At 38.9% G+C, this 14496-nt stretch overlaps 3 protein-coding genes across 3 annotated transcripts; all 3 read right to left on the reverse strand.

Moving 5' to 3' along the window:
• Positions 1 to 514: 514 nt before the first annotated feature.
• Positions 515 to 967, reverse strand: LOC104225413 (1-aminocyclopropane-1-carboxylate oxidase homolog). The gene has a single exon (XM_009777193.2). The coding sequence runs from the start codon at positions 965 to 967 to the stop codon at positions 515 to 517; it is 453 nt and encodes a 150-aa protein (XP_009775495.1).
• A 1025-nt stretch (positions 968 to 1992) lies between these two features.
• On the reverse strand, positions 1993 to 3589 carry LOC104225412 (deacetoxyvindoline 4-hydroxylase-like). The gene is made up of 3 exons (XM_070150091.1): positions 3023 to 3589; positions 2585 to 2906; positions 1993 to 2497 (listed from the first exon to the last, which is right to left on the reverse strand). The coding sequence occupies exons 1-3, from the start codon at positions 3067 to 3069 to the stop codon at positions 2231 to 2233; spliced, it is 636 nt and encodes a 211-aa protein (XP_070006192.1). The 5' UTR covers positions 3070 to 3589; the 3' UTR covers positions 1993 to 2230.
• LOC138871609 (1-aminocyclopropane-1-carboxylate oxidase homolog 1-like) lies at positions 3103 to 3565 on the reverse strand. Its single transcript, XM_070149493.1, has 2 exons — positions 3476 to 3565; positions 3103 to 3411 (listed from the first exon to the last, which is right to left on the reverse strand). Exons 1-2 carry the CDS (start codon positions 3563 to 3565, stop codon positions 3103 to 3105), a joined length of 399 nt encoding a protein of 132 aa, XP_070005594.1.
• Positions 3590 to 14496: the final 10907 nt, after the last annotated feature.

The raw sequence follows: 14496 nt of genomic DNA on the forward strand, positions 1-14496 counted from the left end.
CACAATCGAAGAAATTTTTTGAAACAAGACTCTATTCACCAGGTACGTCTTAGATCCGATCTTTGACATGCAAATAAATTTTAAACACGAAAAGTTCTGCCTAGAATTGTTATTGTCTTCCATTGCGTGTTATGAACACATATATGCGAACCTACACATAGATCTTTGGAGTTGCAGAAACACCGGTGAAGAAGCACGCCACTGACATCCTCGGTCCTACCTTATTCGCTATAACTCTATGATTCACACTTACAAACATGTCATTTGATAACATCTGTTACAAAATCAGATTGAAATAAGTGAGACAATTTTGCTTAATCTAAGATAAAAGAGACCACAATGTTGTGTGTCAATCGAGGGGAAACTTGGCGTAACTAGTAATGTTGTTGTCATGTGACCAGGAGGTCATGAGTTCGAGATGTGGAAACAGCCTCTTGCAGAAATACAGGGTAAGACTGTGTATAATAGACCTTTGTAGTCTAACCCTTCCCGGGACCCAACGCATAGCGTGAACTTAGTGCACCGGGCTGCTCTCCAATGTTGTGTGTCTAATTCTTCTCGTATGATTACGCGTATAGTACTCTTTCTTTAACTCAACATCTTGTTCATGAAATTTACGAATCCCAAGAATCATTCCTTCCAAAACACAAGAAGGAACCCCATGATTTATCTGTTGGAAAAATCCCCACTTTTCTGATGCTTCCCTTATTTCATCGACAATTTTCTTACGTTGATCTTCAACTTCTACGCCACTTAGATCCACCACAGGAATCTTTAGAGTTGACTTGCACTGATTCAACTCTTCAACAAGTTCATCAGGTGGCCTAATGAAAATTCTTGGTATGTTCACAATTCCAGAATCAACTAGTCCTTTAACACCAGCTTTTGTATCATCGAAATCGTTTATTTCCTTCAATCGATCATAATCCATTGTCAGTTCAGCTTGTGAATCTTCAGTGGAAGACATATTTGTTCTTAGTTTCAAGAAGGTTAAGTTTCTTGAGCAACTAAGTTAGTTAAAGTCAAACTAGTGCTCATAAATGAAATGGTCCATTGTGAATCAATATTCAAAAGGAAGACATTATTTTAATTAGTTTGGTGCTAAGACAGTGCAGATCTCGAGTACAGCTTTTGACCTAGAATTCCGTAAAACAAGTTGGGGAATGAACCGATTAAATGCATTCATCTAACGAGAAAAAAGTAGGGCAAAGATCATTGCCGCAAAATATATAAAATTTGTATTTTTTGTATATAACATACAACAATTTATATATACAAAAAATAAACCAAAAATATGTAGTATATTTTTTGCTAATATTTTAAGAGTGACTACAGTGTCATTTTCCAAAAAAATAAAAAATAAAATAACATAAGCTAGTTTTGCTACACATATATAGAAGCAAAAAGAAATTGTAAGAAAATGTAGGTTTGTGTAATATTTTAGGTTACAAATAGTTTCGTCACAGTAAAATATAAGAAAATGTAGGTTTGTGTAATATTTGAAACCACTGGGTAGACATGTATACCAACAAAAACCTCAGGGGAGGTTTGTGAAATTTTTCCTAAAAAAATTACTGCTAAATAATTAAAAGTTAATCAAAAGCACCGTGTTGAAGTTAAATCAAGAGCTTAGTAACTTGGGAAGAACAAAAGACCTCTTGAATCTTGAATAAAAGATCAGGAATTTTGACCAAGTCTATGGCTTTTATCTTACTCATTTTGTCATAACTTTTCTGAATTTAAAAAAAAAAGAAGAACAGCTCGGTGTATGAAGCATCTCGCGTTCACGCAGAATCCGAGGAAGGACCACACCCCAAGAGATTCCACGGCTTGAACTCATGGCTTATAGATCATATGGAGATAATTTTACTGTTACTTCAAGGCTACCCTTAAAAAATTGAGTGATAGAGACTACCATCTCCTTTGATAAAGACTTTTTAAAAGAGCTAAAGTGAAGAGCACATCATGTGATCTTTAGACAACTCAAGAAAAAGCTAAAACAATTTCAATGTATACTCAAGAATACATAACATGGTTTTATAACACCTATTTTGTGTTCAAGAAACCACTGTTCTCAATTTCTTTAGATAAACAGTACTTGAGGTACTTATTTAATTGTTAAAAGATACATGTACAACTGGTATAAGAATACTTAATTGAACACACGAGCAGAAAACCATAGCGAAGCAGTGAAACACTGTTAAGATGATGAACAATTCTGCAGATCCCGTCACTCTTTTTGTAATTTGAAATGTGACAATAAAGAAGCTCCATCTAGCCCTTTGTTGTATAAATAAGTGACATACTCGTTTCTGCTTGTTTCTCGGTACATTGGAGGATTTTCGTCTGATAACAACTCCTTGATTGGGCCATATAATCTCGATTCACTTCCTTCTTGAAAATGCATTCTGAAAAGACTCGCCACTGAAATTCTTGGTCCTATATTTTTCGCTAGCACTCTGTGAAGAACGCTTCTGAACTTATCGTTTGTGATCAGCTACAAAACAAAACAGAAACTAGTGAATTAATTGATCAAGTTTGTGACATTTATATTAAAAGAATTTTTTGACCAATGTGAACTTGCCTGCATTAAGTCTCCAATGTTCACAATTAGAGCTCCAGGCATGAAAGCAACATCAACCCATTGATTTTTGTGAAAAACTTGGAGTCCGCCAATTTGATCCTGTAATACAATAGTCAAGAAGCCGCTATCTGTGTGACCGCTAAGGCCTAAAGTGAAATCTGGTTCAGGACATGCTGGATAATAATGGCCAACTACGAGTAGCCCCTCCGCACATTTTATGTCTTTCAAGTGATTCGGGTTGAGTCCTAGAGCTTCAGAGAGTAGCTCATATAGAGTAATCCCCAGTTTCATCACATAATCCGTGTATTTGATCAAAACATCTCTGTAACGTCAAAACATTGCGACATAAGCATGCCAATACTGAAGCATTTCATAATTAGTATGAGCTAAAGTTGCCTAAGCAAAGAAAGGTATACTAGTAGTAAGCATGATATGTACCTGCAAATCTCTGGAATTTCTTCGGGGCGAGGAGGATTAGGAGCCATGACACAGTAAAAGGTGTCTCTCCAATTAGCTGTTTAGGCTTTGTGTAGATCAAAATTTGTATTATAGGTGAACTTCCTCGTGACATCACGAGAGTAGAAGTCTTTCTTCACCTCAGGATCCTGCTCATGAAAATGGTGAACGCCTTCTAGTAATTTCTCCATAACACTTGATGGGATTTCATGGTTGACAATTTGGAAAAATCCCCAGTTTTCACAAGCATCCTTTATTTCTCGGACAATATCAGCTCGTTGAGCTGCACTTTTGCCCGAGCCTCCTAAATCTATGACTGGAAGGCTAAACTTAGTAGCTGCATCGGAATCCGATTTGTTTTCAATTACAGGCTGGTTGTGCAAGAATATACGCGGTAACTTTGTGACAAGCATCCAGAAGTCCCTTTACACCAACCTTTGAATCATCAAAGGCTTGAACTTCACTTTTCCTATCATATTCTGAACTATCATCTAGCTGAGTATTGCCATTGTTTGAGCCTGCCATTTTACTTTCTATAAAGGATACCCCAATTTTGACTATCCGTGCAAGATTCCTTATAAAACATTAAGGTATTTATAAAGAACGCATCGAAGAACCAGGTCCTTCAATATACCAGTGCATTACGAAAATTGGGCGCCACACAAATCTAACTCCGGTGTGGTATTGAAGTGTAAAACATCGATAGTTAATATTTTTCTATAGCATTTCAGGAATCAGATTCCATCAAAATTATGTATACATACACCTAACACTTATGTGTCCAAACCTGTTTGTTTAACCAAAAAATAGAATTTCAGTCAAAGTTAGAATTTAGAAGAACGCGAGTTACTAATAATCAAAAGAATATGTAGAAGAAAGTAATTTAGAGTAACCAGAGTGTAATCAGGAGAAAAACAAGTGAATCAAAGTATATTCCGATTGTGTCTTGTGTTTACAAGTGACCAAATACCTCCCTTTTATAGGTATCTTGAAGATATGCATTTCCTCCAAATCATAACGAGGCTATTATGAATAATTAAAGACATTGAATGCTACGTTACACAATCATTGTAATCAATACAAATTCTCTAACGTATCCAGTATTTAATGCCTGTCGAATTTCGTATCTGCGCTCTTTATTATGGTCAGATCCATTCCTTTTGATAAATGATTTAAATAGGTACGGGCGCTGAATCCTTCAAATGTCCTCCCGTGCCTCTTCCTTTGCCTTTGCTCGTTCTACTGCTGCCTGTGCCTCTTGACTAATTATAATTCTTTGACTATTTGATTAGTCCACGTGTCTCAACATGTCACGTGCATATATAAATGCAATTTTTCCCAATACAGATAGTCCCCTCACTTTCCATTTATTCATCAATTGAATATTTGGGAAGTGGATTTCATTAAAACGAGAATTTTTGTCACCATTAATGCTATGACAAAATTGACACTTCAATTGTCACTTCCATTTAATATTTCGTACGCGTATCAATTTTCCATTGGCTCTACAGTTTTTGCAACCTTTTTCAAGGTTTTTACGGTTCCATTATTAATGAAGTGCCAGTTATCATAATTATGGTCTTTCCACCTCCGCACTTTTACCTTTGGCGGTTGCTTATCGGTATAAATATAATTTTTTTCCCTTGTCTTTTATCACATAAAGCTTATTGAACACTTATTTCTCCAAATCTCTATTTACTTCTTCCTTAAATCATTCCTCTTCGATATGTCTTCTCCAAGCCCTAACCCTGAGAGAGTTTCCATTACTGACTCCTTCCCCAATGCCCCTGTTAGGCGCAGAAGGGGAGGTAGACTTCGTAGTTTAGGATCTACTCGAGGTGGTTCGTCTATGCCTTCTTCTGGTTCTGGTCCTTCCTCTAGAACCAGAGGTTCCCTTCTCACAAATCTTCTTCTAGGGGTAAAGATCATTCTGAACCTTTTCGCGAACCTTTAGAAGATGATATAGTCCCTTCAGAATTGTCTTTTTACCATGACATGGAATATCTTAGAAACCATGGTTCCACATTAGATCGTGTCAATGCTTACCCTACTCAAATTACAAAGGTTTTGACTTCTGTGGTTCGTAAGGACTGTCATTGGAGTAATGATTATCCCATTATTATCCCTAATCTGAATCAGAGAATTACTTCTTATTTAACTGGGTTCTCTTTTGTTTACACTTACCCTTTTACTTTAGGGTTTAGACTAGCAATCGACCCAATCATTCTTGAATTTTGCCGTTTTTTCAATGTCTGCTTGGGTCAAATTGGCCCAATCATATGGAGGGTTGTTGCCTGTTTAAGTCATTTAGCCACTAAAGCTGAAGCTCCTTTTACTTTCCCTCACTTGATTCATCTTTACTCATCTAGACTTTTTCGTAATGGTGTTTTTACACTAGTAGCCAGGAGTAAGAGGGTTTTGGTGAGCCCTGAAGATGACAAGGATCGTGGCTGGTATGCCCGATTTGTTGTTTCCCCCACTGTTGGTTTAGTGGGTGAAGATAATGTTCCCTTCCCTGAGAAGTGGAATTTTGCACGTAGGTCTTTTATCCCTCTCGTATCTTCTTCTTTCAAGTTTATCAGCTTTTCTAATTTTACCTCCCCCCTTTTTTATTAGCAACCATGGGAGTTGTGGGGGATGTTTCCAATTTTGAAGAACCTGAGGCGTGCTTTTCTAGTGTAGTATCGTTCTATGACTTGCCTTTGTGCTGCCATTCTTATTAAAGCAGCTTCTCTCTGCCCCTCGAGTAAATTTAGGTTGACCCGCATCTCCTCGTCATTAGATTCTTGTATCGCCTATGTGAACCGTGTACTTGGTTCCCCTATCTCAACTGGAATTAAATCCTCAGCTCTATAAACCAATGAGAACGGTGTTTCTCCTGTACTTATTTTTGCAGTTGTGCGATATGCCCATAAAACTCCAGGTAACACTTCATGCCAGTTTCCTTTTGATTCCTCTAGTCGTTTCTTTAAATTGTTGATAATGACTTTGTTCGTTGATTCTGCCTGTCCATTACCCACCGGATGATAGGGTGTTGACGTATTCCTTTTAATTTGCCAGCTTTGAAAAAATTCCGCGATCTGTGCTCCAATAAACTAAGGACCATTATCACATACAATCTCCTTTGGTACGCCGAATCGGCATATGATATTCCGCCAAATAAAGTCTCTGACTTCCTTTTCTTGCACCTGTTTGAATGCACCTTCCTCTACCCATTTAGTAAAATAATCAGTGAGAACAAGCAAAAATTTTACCCGTTCTTTTGCTTGCGATAATGGACCTACGATATCCATTCCCCATTTCATAAATGGCCATGGCGCAATGACCGGATGTAATCATTCCGCAGGTCTATGCATATTGTTACCGTACCTCTGGCATTTATCACATTTGGCCACGAAACTTTCTGCCTCCTCTTCCATTTTAAGCCAGTAATAACCTGCCCTAATTAAGGTTCTTACTAGTGATCTTCCACCTGCGTGATTCCCGCAATGACCCTTGTGTATTTCTCTCATTACATACTCTGTTTGCGAAGGTCCAAGGCATCTTGCTAAGGGTCCACCGAACATTTTACGATATAGATTTCCTTGTTTTAAGCAGTACCGAGCGGCCTACCTACAAAGCGCATAAGCCTTTTTCTTGTCATCAGGGACGATTCCATACTGCAAAAAAGCAACAATTTCGTTCCTCCAATCCCAGGTTAAGTTATTAAAATTTACCTCATTCGCATCAGGATCAAGAACTGAATGAAATAAATGTATCACTGAGGCATTTGCATCGTTTGCCACGTCGGCCGCAGATGCGAGATTTGCTAGGGCGTCTGCTTCAAGATTTTCGTCCCTGGGTATTTGTCTAATTTTCCAATCTTGAAATTGTTTTATCAATTCCCGTACCTCTTCCAAGTACTGCTGCATCCTTGCTTCCCTGGCTGTATAAGTCCCCAGTATTTGATTAACTACGAGTTGTGAATCACTCTTGATTATAATCTGATTTATGCCAAATTCTCGTGCCAGTTCTAAACCTGCAATCATAGCCTCATATTCTACCTCATTGTTAGTTATGGTATGACATTTAATAGCTTGCCGAATGGTTTTACCCGTAGGTGGTACCAATAATACCCCCAAACCTGCTCCTCTCACGTTAGATGAGCCATCAGTGAATAAAGTCCAAGTTCCTAGGTTAGCTCCATTGAACACCTGTAATTCTTTTTCTGCTTCTAACTGTATTCCCTGACTAAAATCAACCACGAAATCAGCTAATACTTGTGATTTTATAGCAGTTCTAGGTTGGTATGCAATTTCGTATTCACTTAACTCTATTGCCCACTTAGCTAACCTACCTGATAACTCATGCTTATGTAATATGTTACGTAAAGGGTGGGTAGTTACCACAACGATAGGATGACACTGAAAGTAAGGTCTTAGCTTTCTAGATGCCATGATTAACGAAAGTGCAAGTTTTTCTAACTGAGGATACCTCGTCTCTGCATCTAACAGAGATTTACTTACGTAATAGATAGGTGATTGTTTACCTTACTCTTCTCCGACCAAAATAGTACTTAACGCCACCTCCGAAACAACAAGGTAGAGGAGTAGCTTTTCCCCAGCCTTTGGTTTTGCCAACAAAGGTGGATTTGATAAGTACGTTTTCAAATTCCTAAGTGCTTGTTGACATTCCTCATTCCATTCAAAATGATCCTGCTTCTTAAGGGTTGAGAAGAATTTAAAACACTTCTCTGATGATTTAGAGATGAATCTTCCCAAGGCCGCAATTCTCCCTGTTAATCTTTGAACTTCTTTCTTGTTTGAAAGTATGTTAGGGATTTCCTCAATGACTTTAATCTGTGCATGTGAGCACGTGATTTTTGTTTTTCGCACGACAATCGCTCCAAAAAGAAATAAGAAATAATAATTGGCCCTGCTGTACAATTTTGAATTTCTGTGCGGCACTTTGTTGATTTATTTGTGACTTTGGCCCATTTTATTTATTTACTTTATTAAAACAAAATTCAAAAAATTTGTACGTATCATGCATAATCTGAACCGTAACATGGTTTAAATAGAAAAGCATAAACATGCATCTTTGTCCGTGATTTTGTTTTGTTTAATTTTACTTGTCTTGAATTATTTTAACGTGTGTGTGAATAATTGTATTGGGTGTTTATTTTAATTTGATTTTATTTAGTTTTGTATTTTTTTTATTTTTATAATAATAAAAGAAAAAGAAAAAAAAAGGAAAAGAAGAAAAAGGGCCCTGCCTTTCCGGACTTGGGCCAATTTATTAAAATTGGCCCAAACAAAACAATGCCCAAAACCCAGGCCTGCCCAGTCCAGTCCAGTTTGATACCGAGGGTGTCTAAACGACACCGTTTTAACCCAGTGTGGTCTGGGCCGTTGATCTCAGATTGATCAACGGCCAAGATCACATTTCCATAACCCACCAATGGCCCCGACCCGTTTTCACCCGGACCAACCCAAACCCTCAACCCTCAAAACGACACCGTTCCATTTAAGCCTTCAGATCCAGACCGTAGATCTAGATTGATCTAACAGTCGAGGTTCACCCACCCACTAACTATATAAACCATTCACCATACCCTGCCCCCCTAGCCAACACCCCCGCCTTCGTCTTCACCAAACCCATCCCCTTCAAACCCTAGCCGCCCCTGCACACCTTCACCAGAAACCCGGCGGCCTGAACGCCGGTGACCTCCACTTGAACACCATAGAACCCCCTCACCACCCTGAACATAGACCTGTTAACCGTTTGGTTCGAATCACCCCCCAGGTCCTCGAATCTTCATTTGAAGATTCGAGTCAAAACTCGATCTAACCCAACCAACCCCAGTTTCATACCAGACACTCCCCGGACCCTCCTCGTGACCAAACCATACTTGGTTTGGTCCGAATCTGATCAGGGAAGCCTGAATCCCAGATCTAAGTTTGAAGGTTTTGTGTCCTTCGTCACTGGTTCATACCGGTTCAACCGAAGAGATTAAGGTCTAATGGACTTCAATCAAAGTGTTTCTCATCTGAGAAACACTTCGATTAAAGTCCATTCAGCCTTAAGAAAGTTTGTCCAAATCCAAGTTCAAACTGTTAAACTTTTCAAGTTTTAAGGTAAGTCTGCTTTCTTTTCCTTTATTTGTTTTTAGTCCGTATGATTTGTTTTAAAAGACTGTTCATATTTGTTTTAATTTTTATCAACTTTTGTTTGTCCACTTTGTTTGAACATCTGTGTTTGTCTTGAATCCCTCTCCTCCTATTCTGATACGGCATGCGTATTGGTTGTATTCCAAATTTGTACTGACTAACTGATTCCTCGAAGTACCATTCTATTTTAATCAGTATAAGTCGAGTCATGTGTCCCATACTTCTGAATGTCTGATTTTTGGCTACGATTGTGTACGTTAATGCTAATATAGTCGAGTCGACATGAGTCGTCAATTAGTTTCAACTGTCTGAGCATAGTAAATCGATTTGCTTCTGTCGAACATTTGTTAAATCAATTAAGAACCAATCTTGTTTACTTATAGCTATTGATTTGGATCGGTAATGTAAAAGGGATGTTTGATTTAAATGCTGAATTGGAGGGCATGTGCACTCTTGCACAGCATTTGCATTGGTGCACCTCATGTGCATTGGTGCACCTCATGTGCTTTGTGCACAACCTGTGGCCTGCATAAAGGTCCTTGTTTAATTTTAAAATGGTTTGACAGCATATGCTGTCAACATATCCCACTGCCCATACTTGCTTTTAGTTAAATAAAATGGAAAAGCTAAATCTGCCAGGGAATGATGGGGTTTTAATACTTAATTAGCTAAGTGGAACTGAAAAGGGGCAGCACATGGGAGGGGTATTTGATTAATCCAACAGGCTGATGAAGGGCTGAGGTTTAGGCTTATAAAAGAGGGACAGAATTAGGAGACAAGGAGATAGAAAAACATCTGATAGACTGGGGAGAGCAGAGAAGAGAGGGAAAGAAAATACACACTCTAGACCTTAAGAGCTGATAGAAAAGAAACACACACACACTGTGAAGATAGAAAGAAAAGAGAGAGTTGACAGGAACAGAAAGAGAGCAAGAAAGAGAGAAAACAGATTAAGAAATCAGAAACTTGGTCTCGTTTGTCTGAAGTTCATTTATTGCCAATACGTTAGGCAGTGTTCTTTCTTCTAAATTTCAATCGAGATTATTGTTAGTGTTCTGCTGCATTTGGTATATTCCGGAATTGGACTGTCTGGAGTATCACACTATGTGCTGTTTCATCGGGTTGTTTCTCCTTCAACTCTAGTTCCATCTCGCAACAGAATCCTTTCTGTTGTGCTGTTCTGATTGCTGCTGCTATCTTGCTCACTATTGCTGCTGCATTTTTGTCCTGCTGCTACTGTTAATTCTGCCTTTTTGCTGCTGCTGATTCCCATCTTCTTCTTCTTCTCCTTTGCACTTTCAGCATTTTCAGGTACACATTTCAAGTCCCATATTGATGTAATTGAAACAGTTTGAAAGCATGAAATGAAAAAGGTTGAAGAAGTTCAAGCATTTGCTGTAATATTCATAGTACATTAACAGGCCTTGTGGAAATTGATTTAGCTTATGTTTCAATAGTTCAAAAGAGTATACTGATAGCCGACTGAGTTTCACCCCTTTGTATTTGAGCTCGACAATTGTCTGTTAGTATAAGTATGCATATTTCGACTTTACACAATACTGTTTTCTGTTTCATTTAGTTTTTTTTAGTAAGACTAGTCCATATAAGTTTGGTTAAGTTCAATACAAGAAATGCTCAGACTAAACGTTGTATTTCGCTAACTCGTATATGATTCCTTGTCAAATTAAAGCATTTTACTTCGCCAGTTATCCTTTAACCTAGTTCAAATAAGTTCAGTTAAGTTCAAATTAAGAAATGTGCGGATTAAGTATTGCATTTCATCTATTTCATATGTAATCTTTTATTCGACCAAATCATTTTCGTAAAAGGCATGACGTCTTTTTTTTACTTTAAAAGTAATCAATCAAATTGACAGGAGTTTGGTTTAAGCTGAAGTATATACTTCAATTAGCACACACACTTTCCTTTCTTCTATCTCTGGAAATAAAAATAATAGAAATGTAGTCACTGTAGGATACCCTTCTAAAAATAATAAGACGAGCCTCGCCAAATAAAAAAAAACCAATTGCGGGGCCCTCAACAACTAATGATAATTATTTAGAATTCAAGATAGGCCATTTAATAAATTTCATGGCCTTCTACAAAGATAATAACGCGTTAGACTCTGTTGGCGCGACTTAATTAAATCACATTCTTAAATTCGGGTGCACATTGATGTGACCCAAATCCAAATCTCAACGAAGTCCAAATGTGTCGACAATCACGGGTGCATTGATTGTGACGTGGTTCGAGATGCATTTTCACGACGTTGCAATTCTGTAAAATAAATGATAATAATAAAAGCGGTTAAAACTTAATAAAAGCACATAAGTCACAACATGTATTTAAATCAGATATTTAGCCATTATAACAATTTAAGCGACCGTGCTAGAACCACGGGATTCGAGGGTGCCTAACACCTTCCCTCGGGTCAACAGAATTCCTTACTTAGAATTTCTGGTTCGCAGACTTCATTTGGAAAAGTCGAAAATTTCCTCGATTTGGGATTCAAGATAAACCGGTGACTTGGGACACCAAAAGCCAAACCTTTCCCAAGTGGCGACTCTGAATTAAATAAATAATCTCATTTCGAATATTGTCACTTAAATTGGAAAAACTCCCTCGCGCATTTAACCCTTCGGGGCGGGCGCGCAAAAAGGAGGTGTGACAGCTCTGGCGACTCTGCTGGGGATTGTGACCCAGAACCACTGGTTCAGGGTCCAAGAATTCGAGCTTAGAATAATTGTTATATCTGGCTTATTATCTGATCTTTATTACATGTTTTGCATAAAAGTGCTAAATGTTGTCTTTTACCGCTTTTGATATTATCTGAACTGTATATAAACTGTGCCGAAACCCTTCTTTTCTTACCTCCGGGGAGAAGCTCGCTGGTCGAGACTCCCTATTCTGTTAGTGTCAATACCTGAAATAAGAAAGAGGTCGGACAAGTTACAAAGCCGGACGATCTCGCGGGTCCCCGGTACGTAGCCCCCTCCTCGACTCGAGTTGTCCGCTCGGGTACACAGTCTAGAGCAAATACCAAGGTTTAAACCTAGTATAACGAAACTTCATGCCGGATCCCTAGTAGGAACGCTTATTTGCATCATATTGCATTTGACTTAGGGGACTCAACACAGGGGTTGGGTCCGTCTAGGACAGGCAACCTGAAATGGAAAAGACCATCATGCTGCATTCCTATCTGTGTTGTGCATTTATTTGCTTCGGTTCCGCATGTCGACCGGTTCTTAAAAAAAAGGGAAAATAGCAGCGTAGGGGAGATAATTACTTATTTTTGGAAAATAAAACCAATGTCCAAGTAGTGTCAAAACTTCGCCGGAATTTTTCTAAAAAAAAAAAAAAACTGTTTTGTTTATTGAGACTTGTTAAAAAAATATATATATATATAAAAAAAAAATATAGTTCCTTTAATCTTTACCTCTTTTCAAAAACAAAAAAAAAAATAATATAAAAAAAAATATACGTATTCCTGATTTCTAGGTTTATTCGATTTTTCCTATTTTTACAATATTCCCGAACTATGCCGGTTTGATTCTCACCGGATGTGAGATACGTAGGCAACCCTCGTCGGGTTCAACCCCACTTTTCTAAATAGCCAAAAATCAGTAAATAAATAAATAAAAGATGTGTCAAATTTTTAATAGAGTCGTAAATAAGTCAGGTGACGTTGTTTTATCATAAATAGCTGAATGTTCCCGAAAGGGACGCCGGAAGGCTGACTTTGCATAAACAGCCACCTTTGGGTTTTGTTTAGCGTTTTTTTAGACCCACACAGCCTTAAAATCTTCGTCCCCGAAGTGCTTAAAGGCCGTGTTCAAAGCTTGGTCCCCTCTGTAAAATATTTTGAGTCAGTCATTTTTGTTAAAATCACCTTAATAAATGTGCAGGATGAGCACGATGCAAAATGAACATTTTTCAATAATGACCAAAATCCCTGTCAAGTTACGGCTATGGTGGAATGATCTAGGTGTTGAAGGACAAAATGAGGTTAAGAAATATTTGAAAGGTCTTGTGGGTCTGTTGGAAATCCAGCCTCGGGGAGATATCATAAGAGCTTTGGTTACCTATTGGGACCCGGCGCACAATGTTTTCCATTTCTCTGATTTTGAGCTCACCCCAACTTTGGAAGAAATGGCCGGATACATCGGGAATACTGAACTTCCGTTGAGGGAAAAATACTTGGTCGCCCCAAGAGTCGTCACGGTACATCGGTTCCTGGATTCATTGAAAATACCTAGAACAGTCCACAACCCGGATCTAGCAGCCGGATTCTGTACTCCATGCTTCATATATGATAGATACGGTCACGAGGGGGGATTCAATAATCCAATCAACAAACTGTGCAGCAAAGGAGTTCGTCAGAAGTGGGACGAGCACAGACGGGTGGCGTTCATGATAACGTTTCTGGGTCTTCTGGTATTTCCCAGGAAAGATGGAAACATTGATTTGAAGATATCTGGGGTCGTCAGCACTTTACTCACGCAAAGTGACAGTACTCTCGCGCCTATGGTGGTATCCGACATCTTTCGAGCTCTCACAGCTTGTAAAGCTGGGGGAAATTTCTTCGAAGGTTGTAACTTGCTCCTACAGATATGGATGACCGAGCACCTCTGCCATCATTCCGAGATTTTGAGCCATGGTTCCCCGGAAAAGACCCGCATAGAAGAATCTTACACGAGAACCAAAGAGATCATTTTGCCCAAAGGAGTCCTGGCATAGACCTCGTTCTTGCAAGCTCTTACTGCCAGCCAAATACAATGGACGTTGGGATGGTTGCCTGTTGATGAGGTCTTATATATGTCGGCGGCTAAAACTCATTTCTTACTGATAGGGCTTAAGAGCATTCAACCTTACGCACCCGGACGAGTGTTGAGACAGTTCGGAAGGTGCCATACAGTACCTCATGAAGAAGATCTCAGCGCTCAAACAGTTGAGATAAGTCCTAACGGACAGTTCCCAGAAGCGAAGATTCGCCAAATCTGGAATGAGGGTCAATATTTGAAATCAGATACTGGCGTGCGGGATCGAGCCAAGGGAGAAACGGCGCCAGGTTACCTTGCATGGTATAGAAGGGAACTCGAGCATGAAAGGCCAGCTAAGAGACCCCACATCCGGGATTTCACCGAGTCATCGCAAAGGCATTGGGATTGGTTAGCAAAGGAAAGAGGTTATTGTGCCGAAATCAGCAGATTAAAGCAACAGGTAGAAGGCATGAAATACGAGCACAACGTGCAAATTGCTACCGATCTGGGAGAAGCGGAACAGGTTAACTCAAGAAAATGAAATGCT

Source organism: Nicotiana sylvestris, chromosome 6, assembly GCF_000393655.2.
Source record: "Nicotiana sylvestris chromosome 6, ASM39365v2, whole genome shotgun sequence".
Lineage (NCBI taxonomy): Eukaryota > Viridiplantae > Streptophyta > Magnoliopsida > Solanales > Solanaceae > Nicotiana > Nicotiana sylvestris.